The 22,900-nt window shown below is 37.8% G+C and overlaps 1 protein-coding gene across 5 annotated transcripts in view; it reads right to left on the reverse strand.

Annotated features, from left to right (window-relative positions):
• Nucleotides 1–22,808, reverse strand: part of LOC110446684 (putative helicase MOV-10) — a 26,581-nt gene extending 3,773 nt beyond the window's left edge. Inside the window, exons 1-16 of one of the 5 annotated variants that reach the window (XM_021491960.1) lie at nt 22,690–22,808; nt 19,517–20,255; nt 19,104–19,348; nt 17,484–17,721; nt 14,971–15,114; nt 13,891–14,053; nt 13,041–13,192; nt 12,069–12,251; nt 10,093–10,240; nt 8,215–8,376; nt 7,532–7,635; nt 6,564–6,772; nt 5,767–6,179; nt 5,275–5,451; nt 4,400–4,488; nt 2,555–2,673 (exon numbers count right to left, since the gene is read on the reverse strand). In XM_021491960.1, coding sequence (XP_021347635.1) covers nt 2,555–2,673; nt 4,400–4,488; nt 5,275–5,451; nt 5,767–6,179; nt 6,564–6,772; nt 7,532–7,635; nt 8,215–8,376; nt 10,093–10,240; nt 12,069–12,251; nt 13,041–13,192; nt 13,891–14,053; nt 14,971–15,114; nt 17,484–17,721; nt 19,104–19,348; nt 19,517–20,238 — 3,268 coding nt within the window. In that variant the 5' untranslated portion in view covers nt 20,239–20,255; nt 22,690–22,808. Of the gene's footprint in view, nt 1–2,554; nt 2,674–4,399; nt 4,489–5,274; nt 5,452–5,766; nt 6,180–6,563; nt 6,773–7,531; nt 7,636–8,214; nt 8,377–10,092; nt 10,241–12,068; nt 12,252–13,040; nt 13,193–13,890; nt 14,054–14,970; nt 15,115–17,483; nt 17,722–19,103; nt 19,349–19,516; nt 20,256–22,267; nt 22,365–22,419; nt 22,492–22,547; nt 22,618–22,689 lie in introns of those variants that run through there. The other 4 variants (XM_021491956.1, XM_021491959.1, XM_021491958.1 and 1 more) reach the window with 4 other exon arrangements.
• Nucleotides 22,809–22,900: the final 92 nt, after the last annotated feature.

Genomic DNA, 22,900 nt, shown 5'->3' on the forward strand with positions numbered 1-22,900 from the left:
ATTTCTGATCGACCCGAAAAATAACAACACTTTGTCAGGACCATGAGGCGATCATTCCTACCAACTTTCAGTTCAATCGGCCCAGCAGAACTTGACTTTAAGTTTGAAATGTAAAATGTTAACGGACGACGGACGACGGACGACGACGGACGAAAACGGATAGCAATAGGTCACTTGAGCTAAAGCTCAGGTGACCTAAAAATGTATATTCTGGTTGTCCTGGTTTCCAGTATTTCCTAGTTACTAGTATTTCAAGCCTATGCATATATAGATATATATATATCAGGGTCTTTCTAGGGACCATTTTAGGTTCAAGTAATCATTTGAAGTTACATAGTTCTAGAACTCTGTCTCATACATTCTACACATTTAACTCATTCATCCCTGATATTTCAAAATGAACTGTTCCAACCTTTGAATTGGAGGAGTTCAAATGCATCTTCAGGGGTGAATGTAGGAAAGAAATAGATTTATTATAAAAAAAATGATATTGTGAAACACCTTATGGTTTCATTCCCGGGGAATTTTTGATTCAAAGGCAGGGCATTGAGGGAGCTATCCCTCATATTTACCAGACATGCTATGTTGTGTAAGTAATTTTCTGCAACACTACTGGAAATAATTTCAAATCTTCCAACTGACATCCTAAAACATAACATGTCGCTTTCCAAATTTGACATCTCAATACTCAGTATGATAGTATGATATTCCATACAGCTCTCTTACATCTAAAAACTCAATATGATATTTCAATACTGAAATCTAACAACTAGCCACTAAAAATGTAACATTTCAGTACAATTGTACCAAAATCTAATATCTAAAATTTCTCACTTCTGACACACAAATATGATATTCCAAAAAATAAATCTGACACTGCAATGTTCAATTTTCACATCTAAATACTCAATATCACATTTCAACACTCAAATCTGATTATAGATATCTCACATATGACGACTCAGTATTCAATTATGAAATCTCAATACACAAATGACAACCATATACATTTTTGTACATACTAAAATCTGACATTTATTCAACGCTCAAATCAGACATCTTGAATCTCGTATCTCGACTTCCTATCTATTACCAATAGGATTGTATCTAAGAGATGATTTGCATTTTAGGCCCCTTGTTTCCATGGTAAAAGGGGAAAAAAATGCAAAAGTAAAAAACTGAAGAGTAAAACCCACTACTAGACAACTAGATTGATGTAATTAGAATGTTTTTGTAAAGTTATCTCTATGATTGTTTTGAGATATGCTGCGGAAAGAATGAATTTTGCATTTCTTGATTTTTGTATCCATGGTAACGGGAAAACACAAAAAATGAAAACTTTTTAATACCAAAATACCACTGGACTACTGGAATGAGTTATAGGGTGGAAACTCTATCACATTGAGGGACAGATGGACTCATAGACAGAACCCTTTTTGTATATACCCTGCTAACTTTGTTAGCCAGAAAATAAAGAGGCCCAGAGGGCCTGTATCGCCAAAGCCAAAGCCAAAGCCCCAAAGCCAATCCGTGTAGATATCTGTATTGGATTTTTCATGCCCAGCAATTTTACGTATGGTTATGGGGTGGGGATCTCAACTGTTTCCAAGCTGTGACTCAGAAACTAGGTCCCAGGATCAGTTCTAATATCATGACTGCATTTGTCTCTTTTTGCCCAGCATGAATATATATAGTTTTGGGGTGGGGATCTCAACCTTTTCAAAGTTATGACCCAGGGGTTAAGTCTGCAAGGGTGGGGCAGACCCTGGGGCCAATTCTAACATCATGACTGCATTCATCTCTTTATGCAATGCAACAATTGTATATATAGTTTTGGGGTGGGGATCTTAACCATTTCGAAGTTATGACCCAGGGGTTAAGTATCCAAGGGTGGGGTAGTCCCCTAGGCCATCCTAGAAGCATATGTGCATTCATCTCTTGATACTCAGCAATTGTATATATGGTTATAGGGTGGGGATCTCAACTGTTTCCAAGCTGTGACTAAGAAACTAGGTCCCTAGGGGTTCAGTCAGACCCCAGGGTCTATTCTAATATCATGACTGCATTCGTCTTTTTATGCCCAGCATTTGTATATATAGTTTTGGGGTGGGGATCTCAACCGTTTCAAAGTTATGGCCCAGGGACTATGTCTCCAAGGGTGGGGCCAGACCCTAGGGCCATCCTGGAAGCAAATGTGCATTCTTCTCTTTATACTCAGCAATTGTATATATGGTTATATGGGGGGGATCTCAACCATTTCTAAGTAATACACTTTTTTGGCCCCACCCCTTAGCCCGGGGGGTCAGCCCCACCATTTGTACAATTTTGAATCCCCACCACCTAGGGATGCTTCCAGTCAAATTTAGTTAAATTCCAATCAGTGGTTAAGAAGAAGAAGTCGTTTAAAGAAATTGTTGACGGACAACGGACGCCACGGTATGGCATAAGCTCACCTTGGTCCTTCGGACCAGGTGGGCTAAAAATTCTGACTCATGATCTTTTAATAAATAACTTTATCATGAAGACACTAAATGATGTATATGCATAGATCTACCTTGGTCCCAAAGTTTCATTAGTTTCAGTCTTTCCTCCAATTCAAGCAACTCCTCCTCCTCTTCCTGCTCACATGTGAACCCTGTGTATCCCCCATTCTCCTTACAGTAGTCGATGAAGCTGTGGAGTCAACATTAAGTGTAACAGTTTATCTATGGAGCTGTGGAGTCAACATTCAGTGTAACAGTTTATCTATGAAGCTGTGGAGTCAACAAGTAGAGTAACAGTTTATATATGAAGCTGTGGAGTCAACAAGTAGAGTAACAGTTTATCTATGAAGCTGTGGAGTCAACAAGTAGAGTAACAGTTTATCTATGAAGCTGTGGAGTCAACATGTAGAGTAACAGTTTATCTATGAAGCTGTGGAGTCAACATTCAGTGTAACAGTTTATCTATGAAGCTGTGGAGTCAACAAGTAGAGTAACAGTTTATATATGAAGCTGTGGAGTCAACAAGTAGAGTAACAGTTTATCTATGAAGCTGTGGAGTCAACATTCAGTGTAACAGTTTATATATGAAGCTGTGAAGTCAACAAGTAGAGTAACAGTTTATATATGAAGCTGTGGAGTCAACAAGTAGAGTAACAGTTTATATATGAAGCTGTGGAGTCAACTTTCAGAGTAACAGTTTATCTATGAAGCTGTGGAGTCAACATTCAGAGTAACAGTTTATCTATGAAGCTGTGAAGTCAACAAATAGAGTAACAGTTTATATATGAAGCTGTGGAGTCAACATTCAGAGTAACAGTTTATATATGAATCTGTGCCAGTGGAGTCAACATTCTGAGTAACAGTTTATCTATGAAGCTGTGTAGTCAACATTCAGTGTAACAGTTTATCTATGAAGCTGTGGAGTCAACATTCAGAGTAACAGTTTATCTATGAAGCTGTTAAGTCAACATTCAGTGTAACAGTTTATCTATGAATCTGTGCCAGTGGAGTCAACATTCAGAGTAACAGTTTATCTATGAAGCTGTGTAGTCAACATTCAGTGTAACAGTTTATCTATGAATCTGTGCCAGTGGAGTCAACATTCAGAGTAACAGTTTATCTATGCGTAGGTGAAGTCAACATTCAGTGTAACAGTTTATATATGAAGCTGTGGAGTCAACATTCAGTGTAACAGTTTATCTATGAAGCTATGAAGTCCACAAGTAGAGTAACAATTTATATATGAAGCTGTGAAGGCAACCAGTAAAGTAACAGTTTATATATGAAGCTGTGGAGTCAACATTAAGTGTAACAGTTTATCTATAAAGCTGTGGAGTCAACATTCAGAGTAACAGTTTATCTATAAAGCTGTGAAGTCAACATTCAGAGTAACAGTTTATCTATGGAGCTGTGGAGTCAACATTCAGAGTAACAGTTTATCTATATAGCTGTGGAGTCAACATTCAGTGTAACAGTTTATCTATGTATTTAACAGTATTAAGTGTATACATGTATATGTGACACCCCTTTTCAGCAATATTTGTTCAACAGTAGTATTAAGTGTATAAATAAGACACAGCTTTTCAACAAATCTTGTTCAACAGTATTCAAATGTATAAATATGGCATAGCATTTCAACAATCCAATGTTTTACAAAAAAGAAGGTTTCTTTATCCAAAAGATTTTTTTTCCATATATACACATCATATTACTTTGTTATTGCAGTCTTTCAATCTAAATAAAAGTATTACATTCTGTATACAAAAAGCCTTCACATTTTACTGGAAATTTTTTTTGTTATATAAGTAAGTGTTTTAATAGATATTATCAATAAACACATTATCGAGAGAAAACACTCAAAACTTTGTACTCACATAATATTTAGATCAACGAGTTAAAAAATCAAGAGCTCATACCTTTTCCAGTGCTGATCATGTGACAATGTTTGGGGGTTTCCAATGACAACCAATAAGGCCTTCGCTCTGGTCAAGGTCACATTGAACCTCTGAAATAAATATATAGATAAGTAAAACAGTAAGTAAAATAGAAATATATACAATATACACCATAGTATCAAAATGTCAGGACCAAATCAAAGGACGTGTCAAATGAAAGACAAAAAAAGGAACCAAAAATAAACCAAAACGAAACATGTACTTTCACAAAATAAACTGAGGTGACACCAGGTGACTTTTCTGCACCCTGTATATTACACATAAATTGCATGACTCTGATCCAGATCCCTCCTTCCCTCCAAAAAAAAGTTTTTTTTAAATCCAATGTTTTCAACCAACACAATAAAATCTTTTCACATCATTATAATAGTAATAATAAATTGAGGTTCTTATATACCGCTTTATCACAACCTAGTTCGTAGGTGGTCTCAAAGGGATTCACAAATTATTATTCTTGGTTATAGGGCTTTTGCATTAACCAGCCAATATTTTTCTCAATTCCCTGGAAGAATACAGCCGGTGCTGCCATTTCGGCACTCATAGCTAGCAATGAACAATTGTAGCACTGCCCAACCACGTACTCATTTACAGCCGAGTAGACTGGAACAAGCAGGGTAAATTATCTTGTTCAAAGATACAACACAGTGCCGTGACGTGACGTGACTCGAACCTGCAACCCTTTCGCTCATTCATGAGCCCGGCGTCCTACCACTAGACTTACCTTGCCTCATTAAAGATACCATGCAGGTTCATGTATTTCTCAGAAATCTCTACCTGTACTTATGAACTTTATAAAATAGAACTTTTTCAAAAAAACAGATTATAGTTAAGCTAACCTTTGGGTTTTTGAGGAACCCCAGTCGGTACTGGATGTCTAAGGAGAGGTAATCAGGGTTACTGCGGACAGTGGACACGATGATGACCAGCCGCTCCTGACCTTGGAACTCCTCCACTGACCCCACATGTATATCTTTCAGTGACTTCTTTTTAAGTAAAGCCTGAATCTTCTGGACCTGAAACAATAAGGCGCTTAAGTATCGATCTTGTTGAGCCTGAATCTACAGCTACTGGACCTGAAATAATATTAAGGGGGTAAGTATCTTTTTAAATCTATTTTTGTATCGTTGTCTGTTGAATCGTCTCCAAGATGAAATAAATTATCAAAATAACAAACATATTGCTATTGTCATTGTGTAAGGAAAAATTAAGATAATAGATGTAAAAAATTATTATATTTAAATGAGGCATTAGACAATGATGAAATTTTTTGAGAAGAAACTTCCCTGTAGTTTGTAAAATTAACCTTAAATAAGCGTAAAAAGAATTACCTGTTTCCTGTAAGGGGAAATAACTCCAATATCTTTTGGATTCAGTTTGTAGCCTTTATTCTGCAATAGGAGATCAATGTAGTACCAGACTTTGTCAACTTCTGCTGCATTGAAAAAAGACGGACTCCTCTCCTCCCTCTCATCTTGACCAAGGACCCCATGGAAAATAACCGGGAATTGTTTTTTTGGAAGACCTTCCCAACGGCAGAAAGTTTCTCTTTTGCCTTTGTCAGCAGAGTAAACTAATTCGCCTTGATAGAACGACTGATTTGGGAGATGTAAAATTGCTGGATGTGAACGGTAGTTTTGTAGCAGTTTAGTTATGATCCTGTTGTCATACCCGGTACCTCCTGCTGTGTCAGTCCTTTTGTACACCTCGCATGTCGTCATGTAGCGCTGCAGCAACGATACATCTGTAATACATAGACAAAAATTCAATTTCACCATATATTTCTCAATTCAAACTTTTAAACGTTCAATTTCTGATAGCAGTGCCACTGTATCAGTTATAATTGCAAAGTGCAAATATTTGTATCGCATTCAATCTGAGGTAGGATGCCCATTGTATAAATTTCAATTTGACTTGAGATATAGCGATGTACCTGGTAAAATCTATATTGTCCACGCCCATGTCTACATCAAATTAAACTGTATGCTATTTTGTTAACAACAAGTAACTTGAGATAGTAATGTACAGGAAACAGTTCACCTTGTTTATGATGATGTGTTCATAAGCTGTATTCTATTTTGTTGAAGGATGAATGAAATGAGAAATTAATGTTGGATAAAGGACTCACCTAGTTTGTACTCGATGGCGAAAGGTGATCTTAGGATTGGACCTAATTGTTCCGGGTCACCAGCTAGTACCACCTGACCGCACTCTAACTGTGGGTCAGTGGTCAAGATTCCGGCCAGAGGAATAATACACTCAGGTTCTACAGCATGGCCCGACTCATCCACGAAAAAGTGGGAGAAGTGGCAAGATGGAAAGTTTGCAGACACAAGCCTAAACAAGAAAGGTATAGATTAAACTTAAATCAAATCGCCTTATATTCCATTTTATTGCCTTCAATAAGTTCATTTTTTATTTCATGAAGGGCTGTAACCATCTTGCATTAATCCTATTCCTTTTTTGATGAAATTGGAAAGAGATATGTGTGTATATAAAACAGATGTAACAATGAAGAAAGTGATTGTTTATAACTTGTTTTCATGTTCAAGATATAAGGCCAAAACAAAAATGTACGTTTCAGGAACCTTGATTGACCCTAGCTTTTACCTCTGACCCTAGCAATTTTATTTCACTCAAATGCACCCAAATGTCCCATTTTAAGGTGTCGAAAATTGTGAGCATCTTTATGACACCTCTCTATTGTAGGCAGATTTCAAAACTTTTAAATCCTGTACTATTACTTAAAGAGCTACAAATATAATGAAAAATGAATACAACTTGTCTGAATAAATATGTTTGCTGATTTTTGTAATATCTTAAAAAAAAAAAATCTTTTTAAATGAATATCAACCGGCCTACCCTAATTTTTCAGTTGTGTTATCTGAAACATACATTTTGTTTTGGTTAATTAAAGGATTATTTGAGCATATGGGAGGTGGGAGGTGCTCTTTATCAGGAACCTCATCACCCATTAAAATTAACATCAGGATTGGTCGACAGATCTGGTTTTAAACCCACCACCCATAATGTATTAAAACACCTCCCCCATACAATTAATTATGGAATAGCCCAAAGTCGATCAGTACTACGTACCTGCCAGCAGTAACAAGTGTACAAATGATAATCTTGTATCCCTCCATCGCGTCCTGTCCCGGATAGTAGTACTGGCCAGAACCGTGGTCATAGTTACTCACAGCCTACAACAGGTCACATGTATAACAAAGGTCGTTCAGGGCAGAGGTCATTCATGAAATCTTAGAGTCAAATTCAACAGATTAGAACTATAATGATTAATTACATATGTCAATTCACAAATATCAGAAACGAAGTGGAATAGTCAAACCTGTTCACATCGTGTTAAGATGCCACATCCAATGTTCCCCATTGTGGTGATTTTATTGTGAACTGAACCTGTATCAAGCGGCCATTTTTGATACAGGTTTGATCTTACACACTTAAACAAGACATCACAAGTGATACAAATTTCAATGAAACTCTGTTGAGGAATGATGCCGTTAGAGCGACAACAAAGTTTTTTTCTAAAAAGAGTAACAGTGACCTTGACCTTCAACCCAAAACGCAATTTGTTCAAGGCATTGTCATACCAAACACTTGTATGAAGTTTCATGAAATTCCGTTGAGAAATGAAGTCGCTAGATGGCTGACAAAGAGTGTAACATCCGTACAAACGTATTAACAGATTTTCGTTGCGAGGAGATAGAAAGTAAATAACGATGTAGTTTAAACTTTGAGTAAGATTATTCCAGGATGCTGACCTTGACATCCTTTGGAATAAGATCCCATGACCTTGAGAAAGCATTCAGCCTCATAATGTCATTTTTTGGAATTATCTTGAGAAGGCGGATGGCAATGAGATCAGCAGCACTGTTGGACGGCGCACAGGCCAGAATACGACACTTCTTAAAATGTTTCCAGATCTGTAAACAAAGAAAAGCATTCCCCTTTATTTAGAGGTTACACACTTTGGGATAAATGTATATCAATGTCTCCAGTCCAGTTCAGTGTAGTATTGTTGAATGCACAGTTGGAGGTCATTAGTGTTAGTGTTTCCTTTCAGGGTATACTAGATTTACTTGATTCAATACTAACCAAGAGGCCCATGGGCCTTAACGGTCACCTGAGTCCTACAGTATTTATTTTTGTTGATGAAGTATGTACCAATTTGAGTACAAAATAGTTAAGTATGACGTTAACTTAAGTTTGTCAGGACCAAGAGCTGATCATTCCAAGACCAAGTTTCAATTAAATAAGCCTATTAGAACTTGTTTTTAAGTTAGAAATAGTTATTTTCAAAATAGTGGCTGTGGCAGCCAAATTGGATTTCTGATCAACCCGAAAAATAACAACACTTTGTCAGGACCATAAGTCGATCATTCCTACAAAGTTTCAGTTTAATCGGCGTATTAGAACTTGACTTTAACTTTGAAATAGTTTTTCAAAATGGCAGCAGTGGTAGCCATATTGGATTTCTGATCGACCCGAAAAATAACAACACTTTGTCAGGACCATGAGTCGATCATTCCTACCAAGTTTCAGTTCAATCGGCCATGCAGAACTTGATTTTAAGTTTGAAATTGTTTTTCAAAATGGCGGCCGTAGTGGCCATATTGGATTTCTGATCGACCTGAAAAATAACAACACTTGGTCAGGGAGTTGTCAGTAACATTCCCATGAAGTATCAATGAAATCCCTTGGCCAGAAATTCAGCTTAAGTTGAAAATGTAAAATGTTAACGGACGACAGACGACGACGGACAAAGACGGATAGCAATAGGTCACTTGAGCTTGTAACATTTCTGCTTATTAAAACACCCTGTCTGCAATATACACCACATAACACTATCCTAGGAATAACACACCATTATACTGTCTGACAATATACAACATTACATTGTCTGTAATGTATTTACCATTCTTGCCATTGTCACTATTCCGTCTTTGCGTATTGCAGAGTAATCTTCTCTTGGGAGCAGGTATTGATTGTTTCGTCATTGGTTTGTGCGAGAAAATTACGTCGTTTTCTCAAAAATTGATGACGTTACTCTCACAAACAAATGACGTAACAATCAATACCTGCTCCCACGAGCAGATAACTCTGCAATACGCAAAGACGGAATAAACCCTATTGTATAACATCATAATTATGGTACGACACTGTAATTGTAACGTTCGACACCACCAACCCTCCCTGGTGGAAGATTGCTGTTCTAAGATATAACAAGCATACACAATACAATACTTATTTGAACAAAATGATGATTTCTGGTAATGTATTGGACTGTAGAGGAGCGGAATTACAAGTCTAATTTTAATTTTAAGATTGTGTAAAAATTCATCAAACTTTTCTGAGATTCAAAAAATACATGTACGTATGTATATACATATAAATACCGACAAGTGATAAACCAACTTCATTTTTCTTCTTTCATTTTCCTGCACTTTTTCTTATATGGAAAGTTTTAAATTGTGTCCAGAATGAGCTTTGTAAGTGATAATACAATCATTATGAATACTCATTTTATTTTCAATGTCTCAATATTTATGAACTCAGGGTCCATATCCAAATTATACATACCTAAAATGAGGTGAAATAAATAGATATGTGAGAGGATAATAAAGTGACGAGTACCATACCTGCATCATGGCCTCTACGATGGTGACTGTTTTGCCTGTACCGGGTGGGCCAAACACCAGGTACGGGGCTGGACGTGATATTCCCGAAAGTATATTGTGTATGGCTTTCTTTTGTTCATCGTTGTTTTCCAAATCTTTGTTGTATAGCCTAAAACATCATTTTTACGTAAAACATTCTTCAACCTATGAACAATCTAACACCTGAAGTTGTAAACGCTCTGTCATTTCACTCTTTTAAATCAAGACTGCACCGCGCATGGAAGGAACACCCAGGCAAATTCAGCCCTGCATGCTACAGAGTGGGAGGTACAGACCTGGAGTGTGTACCAGTTACACCAGTAGATGAGGAACAGACCTGGAGTGTGTACTAGTTACACCAGTAGATGAGGCACAGACCTGGAGTGTGTACCAGTTACACCAGTAGACGAGGTACAGACCTGGAGTGTGTACCAGTTACACCAGTAGATGAGGAACAGACCTGGAGTGTGTACTAGTTACACCAGTAGATGAGGCACAGACCTGGAGTGTGTACCAGTTACACCAGTAGATGAGGGACAGACCTGGAGTGTGTACTAGTTACACCAGTAGATGAGGCACAGACCTGGAGTGTGTACCAGTTACACCAGTAGATGAGGGACAGACCTGGAGTGTGTACCATTTACACCAGTAGATGAGGTACAGACCTGGAGTGTGTACAAGTTACACCAGTAGACGAGGTACAGACCTGGAGTGTGTACCAGTTACACCAGGAGATGAGGTACAGACCTGGAGTGTGTACCAGTTACGCCAGTAGATGAGGTACAGACCTGGAGTGTGTACAAGTTACACCAGTAGACGAGGTACAGACCTGGAGTGTGTACCAGTTACACCAGGAGATGAGGTACAGACCTGGAGTGTGTACCAGTTACACCAGTAGATGTGTCAATAGTAGTCACAGACTAATGGTATGACGTCTACAACGGTGAGTTAATCTGATAATCCGAGATACATATTTTCTTTGAGTCTGGCCAGGCACACCTCTAACCCGATTTCCTAGTGATGATGTACATATACTGTATCTATCCTCCGATAGGCCCAGGGGACCAACACATACTCTTTAACCCAATGTAGGAAGGCTTCATACAGGACAAGGAAATTGCATTTGGTGGCATTTTTACTGAACCGCAATAGAGGCACTCGTGATTGATATGTTAATTTGAATCACATGCCCTGGAAGATGTGACATTTTTTATTATTTAAAAATGACACCATCATCCAGATTGTGTATTAGGCAAATGTATTTTAAAATACAGATTACTGTATTTTAAATTTTCAAAATATTTCAAGTAAACCTGTGTAACAGGCAAGAAAGCAGTGTGCTTCCACTGGGGATCGAATCTGCGATCCCTATACTTCCTAGCTAGTCTGACACTCTCTACCACTGAGCTAAAGGGTAATTCCCTCTAGCTTGAAGCTAGAAAGCGTCCATTATCTTTATATGTACATTTAAAAACTTCCACACTACACTACTCCCCCCCCCCCCCCCCCCCGCTCCTTATTTCTTTATTTATTTAATGCGTTCTAACTCCCTGTCACTACAGGAAGGGCCACGGACACCATTTGTAACAGGAAAGAGAGAAGCGTGCTTCCGCCAGGGATCAAACCTGCGATCCCATACTTCCTAGTCGGCCGCTCTGCCACTGAGCTAAAGGGGAATTCCCTCTAGCTCGAAGCTAGAAGGTGTGCAATGAAAATGGTATACAAACAGGGCACAAATCCTATGCTAGCACTATACACACGCTACACCAATGTTACACTAAAATACCACAAATCATTCATAACCAGTAAAATTGGCAGCTATTTTTAGTTATACCTGAGACTATACATTAATGGTCTGGTGTGATGAATAGAGATGTTGCTGATAGACCAGTTTTCCTGCCAGTCATGCCGATTGATTTAACGTAACACTGAGTATAATGCGAGGGGGTCTTACTTACATGAGAGGTAGCGGTAAAATATTCATGTTTCGAGAACATATGGTCCGTTCTGTAGGAAAAAGGAAGTCCTCGAGTCCCTCATCCTTGGCTAATGAGCATGCCCTGTGCTGGAGGCGTAGAGGTAGTCGATTAAAAACAAATCGGACATTGAACTTCAGGCCCTTCACATACTGATCCATCAATCTGCAAAAAGAAACAAAGAAAACTAGTCAAAGAATACAAGTTTCTGACCTCCTGGTTCCTATAACCTCACTTCCTCAGGCACTTCTTTATCAAGTAAATTAAAACACTCGAAGCAAGTTTGATAAGGTTTAACTAAGTATTCATATTAAAGAGGAAAAGGCATCAGGATTCTGACATTTAAAGACTGATAACAAGACATTACAATATATGTTACTCTCAGATATGATATATCGGTGCTTCGGGAGGGTTTCAACCATGTTGTTGAATATATACAGCTTACCATATGCTATCAGAAAGTTAAAAAAAAAATGTCCAAATTCAAGAAGTATATAAAGACCCACCTCCTCACATCTACATCTTTGGCTCTTTGCACAGACGTCACGTACACACCACCCTTTATATATTCATTTATATGCATATTGAGATAATTGTCTTCTTACTAAAGTATAATGGTGATTTGTAAGCCTTTTTTATCTGCTATATTCATGTGTTGTAAAGCAAATTACAAATTAAATAAGGCGCTATATAAATGTTGTATACTACTACATGTATTATTATGTAAATTTGAGTCCCTGAAAATGAGTCAGACCTTGAGTTTGCTACCGAGTCTCTTTGGCACTCATACTTTGACAAGGATATTATGACATTGAGATTCGTACATTAAACCTTGCGAATTGAGTGTCTGGCATCGAGTATACATTTTTGTCTATGACAACAAGAATTACACCATCTTTGAAGGTGTGGACATTTAATTAGAAGCTGGAACTCCAGTTGTTAAATTCTACTTACTTTTTATTAAACCCCAGGGCCACCTCATTCTGCCTGACCTCGTGGACATAGCCCTGGTACTCCCTGTCGGCGGTGCTGCCTTCCGTGCAGATTCTAACATACAACCAATCACCTCTCAGCACTGACGGACGATTCTCAGACAGACCAGGTACCTGTGACCAATCAAATCACGGTAAAAACTACAGACAATTTTTTCGGCAGCATTCTATACTTCTGTAATAGCAACACAATCTTGAAAGACAGTCTAACAAAATCAGCTCTACAGGGAGCGAAAACAAGGCAAATCATACAATTCTTTATAATTCTTTGTTACACTTGTGAAAACACTGGAAAGCTCTTAACTGCAAATAAAACATATAATAACACTGAATACGGTATACCAGGAAATTTTTGCCACACTTTAATTTTCGCCCTTTCTTGCCCTCAGTAATGAAGGCAAATTTATCATTACAGTAAACAATGGTAAACTATAAAATACATTGTATAAACATAGAAATAACATGTGAAAGGCGAAATTAACACTGAGCAAATATGGATTTTACTGGCGTATGGTGAAAGTTTGACTGGACGTATTTCCCCAGTATACTGAATGTACTTAACCTGGAAACATAATCCTTCACCATTTACAGTTTATTTGTTTTATGGGAATTTTATGTAAATAAGTCAACATGGCTTTTACTGCAGAACAGTAAAACCTGACACACATAAATATATGATCGACTCACATGTACACAATTCAAGCAGCTGGTCATACCAACTTTTCGTTGTGATGGCAGAAATACCTTTAGTGATTTCTGATTGATTTACAATGTGAAATACATTCAGCTTTTACATCATCAGCTAAACCTACCTCCAACATGAGCAGTCTGCGATTGTTCTGATACGCCCTCATTGTGACGGCCTCCATATCATATTTTCGGATGTCTACCTCCATCTGAGTCTCCTCAAAGTGATTCATGGCAGAAAACCTTTTATCGTAGCTTTCCCAGCTAAGTGGCTTTTCAAGAACACTCCTGAAAGAATGATAGCAACAAGAATACATAGCAGCAAGTTGTGACTGTTTTGTGGAAGGTAAGGATGTTACCCGTAATTGTCTTCTCAAAATTTTCTGTTTGTGCATGCACACTGTTGTGTTCCTTATACTTCCTTTTACTGCCATCTTTTGACAATCAAAAGCTGGCATCATCAACAGATTAGCAATATATTGCAGTATATTTAAATGGAAAGTTAATAAAAAAATAAAAAATAAAGCAGACTTTGAAATTAAAGGGTAAGCGTAACTATAATTGAAACAAGATGCCCATGGACCTTAATAACCCACCTGTTTATTTTTTCTCTTCTTCTTTATAAAATTGAAAATACATTAAATATATGGTACAGGCATATCAAAGAAAGAAGAGTCAGTTTAAGCTGAGAACAAGCAAAATCTTTACAATACCCTTATTTGACCAAGCCCTCTTGCAGCCCTGAGTGTGGCCATACTTTTTATTTATACATTGTTCTCTTGGTCTAGGGATCCTTTGTTTGTTAAAATAAAAAAAACGTAGGATTCTCAACAGTATCCATTATATGACCAAAGGACTCAGACCCCAGGGGAAAGGCCAGACTCTTGAGATAAAGTTAGCATGGTTGTATTCGTCTCTTCATGTCCACTTAGAGTGTATGTGGTTATTTAGCAGGTATCACCATTTTGTTTAAGAAGTACAACTTAGCCCCTTTTATTCCTGTATTGTGGCGCCCAACCCCTTCGGAGGTACTGAAGGAGCAGTAACGACAAGGTTTACCTTTATAAATCCCAATTGAGCCCTGACCCTCTGTCAAGGAGGGCTACTGCTAGCACCTTCTGCTTTTTAGCAACACCACAGTTAAGTTGTTGAAATGAAATAAATGGCAAAATATTTCCATTTTTATATAAAATTGTTTTACTGACCTGAGTGAGGAGAGTTCACTCCTGTCAATCTCGCTGTACTTATCTAGGTTGACCTTGAGACCATGGTTGATGATTTTCCTGAGGGAGTCTGGAATGCGGTATCTCTCTAGAGCTATTTTCTTTGGAAGGTTGTCTCCGCTCCATCTGATAAAACAAAAAAAGGTTGTTATGTTGTTTATATCATCTGATCATGGCCTGTTTGGCAATGATACTAGTAAGTTGATGTCTAAGTATTTCTTCAGTATATAAAACATGTTCCGGTCCACTGATAATATGCTCAAATGAATGGAAAACTGATGTGAAATAATGTTGTCTAATAATAGCACAATGGATGTCACCTAGCATGATGTACTTTTTAGTAACCATTCAATACAAGTCTTGAAACATAAAACACTGTCCCTTACCATAACACAAAGTCTTGTCATTATAAAATACATGTTCATATACTCAATAGCAACACAATGTGTGTGACCTGTATATTATATTGTTGAACTGACACGTTTTGTTTGACCTTGACATTGGGGTTCAGACATTTTGTGTTTGACCTTGATATTGGGATACAGACACTTTGTGTTTGACCATTGGGGTACAGTCACTTTGTGTTTGACCTTGATATTGGGGTACAGACACTTTGTGTTTAACCTTGATATTGGGGTACAGACACTTTGTGTATGACCTTGACATTGGGGTACAGAATCTTTGTGTATGACCTTGATTTTGGGGTTCAGACACTTTGTGTTTGACCTTGATATGGAGTTACAGACACTTTTTGTTTGACTTTGACATTGGGGTACAGACACTTTGTGTATGACCTTGATATTGGGGTTCAGACACTTTGTGTTTGACCTTGATATTGGGGTACAGACACTTTGTGTTTGACCTTGATATTGGGGTTCAGACACTTTGTGTTTNAATATTGGGGTACAGGCACTTTGTGTTTGACCTTGATATTGGGGTACAGACACTTTGTGTTTGACCTTAATATTGGTGTACAGACACTTTGTGTTTGACCTTGATATTGGTGTACAGATATTTTGTATATGACCTTGACATTGGGGTACAGACATTTTGTGTATGGCCTTGATATTGGGGTACAGACACTTTGTGTTTGACCTTGATATTGGTGTACAGACACTTTGTGTTTGACCTTGATATTGGTGTACAGACATTTTGTGTATGACCTTGACATTGGGGTACAGACATTTTGTGTATGGCCTTGATATTGGGGAACAGACATTTTGTGTTTGACCTTGATATTGGTGTACAGACACTTTGTGTTTGACCTTGATATTGGGGTACAGACACTTTGTGTATGACCTTGATATTGGGATACAGACACTTTGTGTTTGACCTTGATATTGGGGTACAGACACTTTGTGTTTGACCTTGATATTGGGGTAGACACTTTGTGTTTGACTTTGATATTGGGGTACAGACACTTTGAGTTTGACCTTGATATTGGTGTACAGACATTTTGTGTTTGACCTTGATATTGGTGTACAGACATTTTGTGTATGGCCTTGATATTGGGGTACAGACATTTTGTGTATGATCTTGATATTGGGGTACAGACACTTTGTGTATGACCTTGATATTGGGGTACAGACACTGTGTGTTTGACCTTGACATCGGGGTACAGACACTTTGTGTATGACCTTGACATTAGGGTACAGACACTTGTGTGTGACCTTGATATTGGGGTACCGACACTTTGTGTATGACCTTGACATTGGGGTACAGACACTTTGTGTATGACCTCTTGACATTGGGGTAGACACTTTGTGTTTGACCTTGACATTGGGGTACAGACACTTTGTGTATGACCTTGACATTGGGGTACAAACACTGTATATGACCTTGACATTGGGGTACAAACACTGTGTATGACCTTGCCATTGGTGTACAGACACTTGTGTGTGACCTTGACATTGGTGTACAGACACTTGTGTGTGACCTTGACATTGGGGTACAGACACTTTGTGCATGACCTTGACATTGGGGTACAGACACTTGTGTGTGACCTTGACATTGGGGTACAGACACAATCTCATAACAGTTGAACGTTTCATAAAAATTCTACAAACGAGCATTACAATAACTTCACTTGGTGACCCTTGGTGACCTTGACCTAAGAGGCACTGATGTAAGAATTTCAGACAACACACTGTCCAGTCAAGTTAGTCATCTATGAAAGTTTATCAAAAATAACTTTGAGTCATTGTAAGGCTATTGACAGACCAAAAATTACCAAGATTTTAGCTTGGGACTCCTTTCTAAAACCTTGATTTAGTGCCGGAGTATAAACTTGAGAACTGCATAAGACACACTTTCTTGTCATAACACATTTCATCGTTTAAGTTTTGTCAAAACATAATTAAATACATTGCAGACATGAATGTTAGAGGGATGGACAGACAAATAGACGGACACATTAAAATCCAATAGTGTCAGTGTAATAACAGTAGGGGACTTAAAACAAGTCCACGTGAGTCTGTTATGTTCAATTTCCTTACTTCGGCAGAGGGAATCCTTCAACAATCTCCGCAGCCTCTCTCCGCCATGAGTGTCGAGGAGGGCGTTTATATGGCTTTGAGGATTTCACCTGGTCTGTGATGGCACTTTTACATCTGGCGTGAATGAACCTGACGATGTGGAATTCCTGTCCGTCAAGGTTGAAATGGAAACCGAGAGGGGTGTGATAGTTGCCCACATTTTTTGCCATCGCTGTTATTCTGACCTTGTATATGGAGTCTTGAAATCAACAGAAATATAATAAATTTTATAAAAATCATACAAACAAAGAAAATCTAAATATAATCAGGACTAAATATTGGACAGAAACACGCAATTGAATTTCGGTTAATTAAACAAAATCATCTGGCCTAGAAAAGAGGACAATGCTTCTATATATACATCACAAGTACGTGGTACTAGCCTCATCTATCAATACAACAATAATGTAATCTATAAATAGATTATATTACAGGTGTTTTTTGATAGACAAGGCCAGTACCTAGTGGCGACATTAGAAATTAACCAATGTTTCATAAATAAGGGTGTTTTAGGCTTTTTAGGTTATATTTTTAAAACAAAAACAACATTTTTTGTATAATTCTGTAATTTTTTATTTAATATTACAGTGACACCATTTGCTCAATTCCTTTGCCACAGGCCCCCTTCTCAAGATAGTGGGAAACAGGTACTGGTTTACCCAAGATAGTGGTAAACAGGTACTGGTTTACCCAAAATAGTTGGAAACAGGTACTGGTTTACCCGAGATAGTGGGAAACAGGTACTTGTTGACCCAAGATAGTGGGAAACATCTACTGGTTTACCCAAGATAGAGGGAAACAGGTACTGGTTGGCCCAAGATAGTGGGAAACATCTACTGGTTTACCCAAGATAGAGGGAAACAGGTACTGGTTGACCCAGGATAGTGGGAAACAGCTACTGGCTTACCCAAGATAGTGGGAAACGGCTACTGGTTTACCCAAGATAGAGGGAAACAGGTACTGGTTGACCCAAGATAGTGGGAAACAGGTACTGGTTTACCCAAAATAGTGGGAAACAGGTACTGGTTTACCCAAGATAGTGGAAAACAGGGACTGGTTTACCCAAGATAGTTGGAAACAGGTACTGGTTTACCCAAGATAGTGGAAAACAGGTACTGGTTGACCCAAGATAGTGAAAAACAGCTACTGGTTTACCCAAGATAGTGGGAAACAGGTACTGGTTGTCCCAAGATAGTGGGAAACAGGTACTGGTTGTCCCAAGATAGTGGGAAACAGGTACTGGTTTACCCAAAATAGTGGGAAACAGGTACTGGTTTACCCAAAATAGTGGGAAACAGGTACTGGTTTACCCAAGATAATGGGAAACAGGTACTGGTTTACCCAAAATAGTGGGAAACAGGAACTGGTTTACCCAAGATAGTGGGAAACAGGGACTGGTTTACCCAAGATAGTGGAAAACAGGTACTGGTTGACCCAAGATAGTGGGAAACAGGTACTGGTTTACCTAAGATAGTTGGAACCAGGTACTGGTTTACCCAAGATAGTTGGAAACAGGTACTGGTTTACCCAAGATAGTGGGAAACAGGTACTCATTGATAACACACAGATTTTTAAACTTACCTGGCAATATTGTGACTTTGTTTTGATGCTCGGTGACATCTTTCTCATCATATAATGTAAAAACTCGTATTCTCTTCAGCATCTCACAATGGACAAGTTCTACCATGTGGTCAGGGGAAACGTTTTTGATTGTAACATTGATGGTTGATACTACGCCTTCTCTCAGGTCAATGAAGTAGGTGCCATTTTTCCCTTCACAGTCAGCCCTGATCTGTATCTTACCTTTGTCAAGTATAAGACTCTCCCTTCAAAACATAAATAACATCAAATTCACAAAATAAGATAACAAGGAAGCACATAGGTATACCAAATGCTCTGGAATTCACAGTTATCTAAAGCATATACCTTTTTGTTGAAAACAAAATTGAAAGATCTCTGGAGACAATTCAAGTCCCACTTCATTTCCAACTTACCTTTCTGATTTGAGTTTCATAGTGATAACACTGAGTCTGTGGCGACGGCCATCCAGATGGCGCAGTAGTTCACCCTTTGATGTACACTTAGCCCCACAGGGAGAACAATCAAACACCTGTCCTTTCAAAGTCACGTAATTAGGCAGATGACTGATGGAGGCCTGAAATGCTGCCAACTCTTCGCTAGTTTCTTTGCAAACTGTGGGTGTCCTGTGAATGATGATGTGTTGATCTACAGCTAGTAAATTTCCTGGGTGTTTTTTCTTTTTCGGTTTTGCACCTCTGTCATTAAAAACAGTGTCATTTCTTTCATGTGAAAAAGCTGCGCCCGAAGAACCTGGCCTAACAAAGTTAGGAAATGTTTGCTGCAAGGGATGGAAATTTGACGCACCTGCATTTTCATGCAAATACTGAGCTGGATTTCTACTTTGTGCGGTACTTTGTGCATACGCGCTGTCACTTTGGAAGCTGACATAGTGAAGTATGTCTCCCTGAAGATGCAGTACAAGATTGTCAATGAGGGTCTTAAGTACTACGTTAAAAGGAATGCTAGGTTCACCTGGATGAATTTGACATCGGTATGTTAGGTATTGTGTATCATAAATACTCTGTGTTACTGTCTTTGAGAGTCCTTCTAACTGTTGTCCTTGGGTCTCAAGAAAGCGCAAGAAATCATTCCCTCTTGCCAAGATCCCCTGGGAATGAGACACCCCTTCACTCATCTTGCCTGGCAGAATCTCTGACAAAAAAACAACAGGAAAACCAACATATTATTTTCCATGTTTCACAAAATCTTGATACCTAATTATCAACTAAGCATTACCCCAAGTGGAACCTAAGAATTAGGAAACAGTAGCCCAGTGTTCTTTGGTATCACAGTTATTTAAAATTCACTGTAACAGAACATGAAAAAGTGATATGGAAAGATAATTTAGAAGTGTTTAAATTATTTACATTTTTATCTTTTATATCATTAAAGAAAACCTTGTCAATTCTTGATCGTCTGCAAAGATGAGCAGACTTCCATGCATTTGTTGCTACTTTTGTGTCTTAATAAAATGTAACTCAAGTTTCCTATGTCATAGTGTCATATTTGGCAGGCAACAATTAACATATAAATTTCTTCTGATAAAACTTTACACCTGTTTTCGCATCTTAAATTACAAACACTTCAAGTGATTTAGAAAATTTTAGCTTGCCATTTGTGAAACATGTAATCTCCGTATTATTATGAGATGATAGTCGAGGTTCTTGAGAGAAAAAATGGGACTAAAAAAAAGACATATGATGCAAATCAAAAGGACTTTCAAATTTTCGGGAATTTAAATTGTAGTAAGAAAAGTTAAGACTATGTTTCACAATTCATCAATTTGTCTATAAAGTTCAAGCCCCCTAAAATATGCTGTAATTAACACCTTTATAAGTTATATTAAAGAATATATAATGAACCTGTACATCAGCTATTAAAATGGTGCAAGACGATGTTAACATATAGTCAATGAAAACTCTGACATTCACCCCTGAAATTTTATAATGGACTATTCAAACCTTGGAATTGGAAGAGTTCAAATGTGTCTTCAGGGGTGAATGCATGAGTTAATACTGATGTCATCATTACAATAGTTCACTGGATTTATATTACATGTATATATGTCAATCTCTTTTGTGACCCAACTGAATCCTACAAAATGACATATTTTATTGTATCTTAATATAAGTTCATTTATATACCCTGATCATGCAGAGCTCAATTTCTCTTTTACTAGCTGTGGAGAGGCCTACCATGCAGCCTCAACAAAAGATGACTGGGGCAACAAGAAGGAACAAAAATTATAGGGAATTCCGATTATTCATTGGGGCCTTTGAATATGACTTATTAGGGGGTTGACATTTTTGGTAAATATCAAGCAAATATATAGAGAATAATACATGCCTTTTTCCATATCACACCCAGTATCACCCCGAGGGCCGAAGGGCCGAAGGGCTAAGGGCTGATATTGGTAGAGGGTTGATACTGGGTGTGATATTGAAAAAGGCATGTTTTATTCTGTTTATTTCATACTTACTAATGAAAGCTATTATTTTATGATCAATTTTATTTTTTGAATATTGAAAAACGAAAAAAAATAAAAAGGGGTGTGATACAGGTTTTGCGGGCTGATACAGGTTTTGGGGGGTGATACGGCAGGGGCTGATACGGGGTTTGGGGTGTGATACGGCAAGGGCTGATACAGGGTTTGGGGTGTGATACGGCAGGGGCTTATACGGGTTTTGGGGTGTGATACGGCAAGGGCTGATACAGGTTTTGGGGTGTGATACGGCAGGGGCTGATATGGGTTTTGGGGTGTGATACGGCGAGGGCTGATATGGGTTAGAGCTATGGTGTCGTATCGCATATACAAAAAACCTGTATTTACTAGTAAGTATGTAATAAATAGTCATATATACATGTAAAGCAATTATAGGGTGACATTTTATGGATGTTGATGTTAACTAACTTATAAAACTGATCCAATGGTCAATGTTTCCTGCACATAAGGAAATTTAATGCCTGACTTACATTACATAGTCTTTAACAATCCGCAGAGTGAAGTCATAATCTGACGTAATAATTGTTCCATTGTTGCTAAGTTATCTTGACTGATATAAGTTACATTGTACGTCTAAAGTGGTTGCATAATCCAATGAAATAACTGATCAATTGTACAGTGAAGATAAAATGAGAAAATAGAAATCATCAAATACACTTACACATACATATAGAATACAATAATGTTTTCAATTCCTCTATACGTTGATTGAAGACTTAATTGTCAAGTGATCATTCCTACACACCTGAACAAGCTGGTGTAAAGTTATGAATTTGGGGATTTAAAACACAAATCGAAACTGAAAGTACTAACTTGTGCTGTACTCCTTAGTGATCTGTTTAGGCAGGTCAAATAACATTCAAAGGACATTATTAAGTTTATAAACACTGTATGAGACAATCGCGTTTAACTGTTCTTGTGAATTATAGTTCGTAACTTACTTTTACTAAGTATCAAACCATGCTGACATTGTTGTCCAAAACTACAGGAGAGTTCCGGTTAGAAAGAGTTACGTCCCTTACGTTGTCTTTACTTAGAAATGAGATAAGTTCTAAAAATAACATGATAATCTCATATGTTTACCTGTTTCTTGATCTGTGGCAAATGATGTATTTTGTACATTAAGTCGCTGTGTTTACTTAAGGCGTATAGACTTTCTTGTAGATCAAGATATATATAACTCGCAACGTTAAAATTTTCGTATGGAAGTATTTCCGCTATATTTGTCGCTGGTTTTCCCCTAACGCTATTTTTATCACACGTTCCTTTGTTTGTGAGCTTGACTAATTTTTCC

Source organism: Mizuhopecten yessoensis, unplaced genomic scaffold, assembly GCF_002113885.1.
Source record: "Mizuhopecten yessoensis strain PY_sf001 unplaced genomic scaffold, ASM211388v2 scaffold2929, whole genome shotgun sequence".
NCBI lineage: Eukaryota > Metazoa > Mollusca > Bivalvia > Pectinida > Pectinidae > Mizuhopecten > Mizuhopecten yessoensis.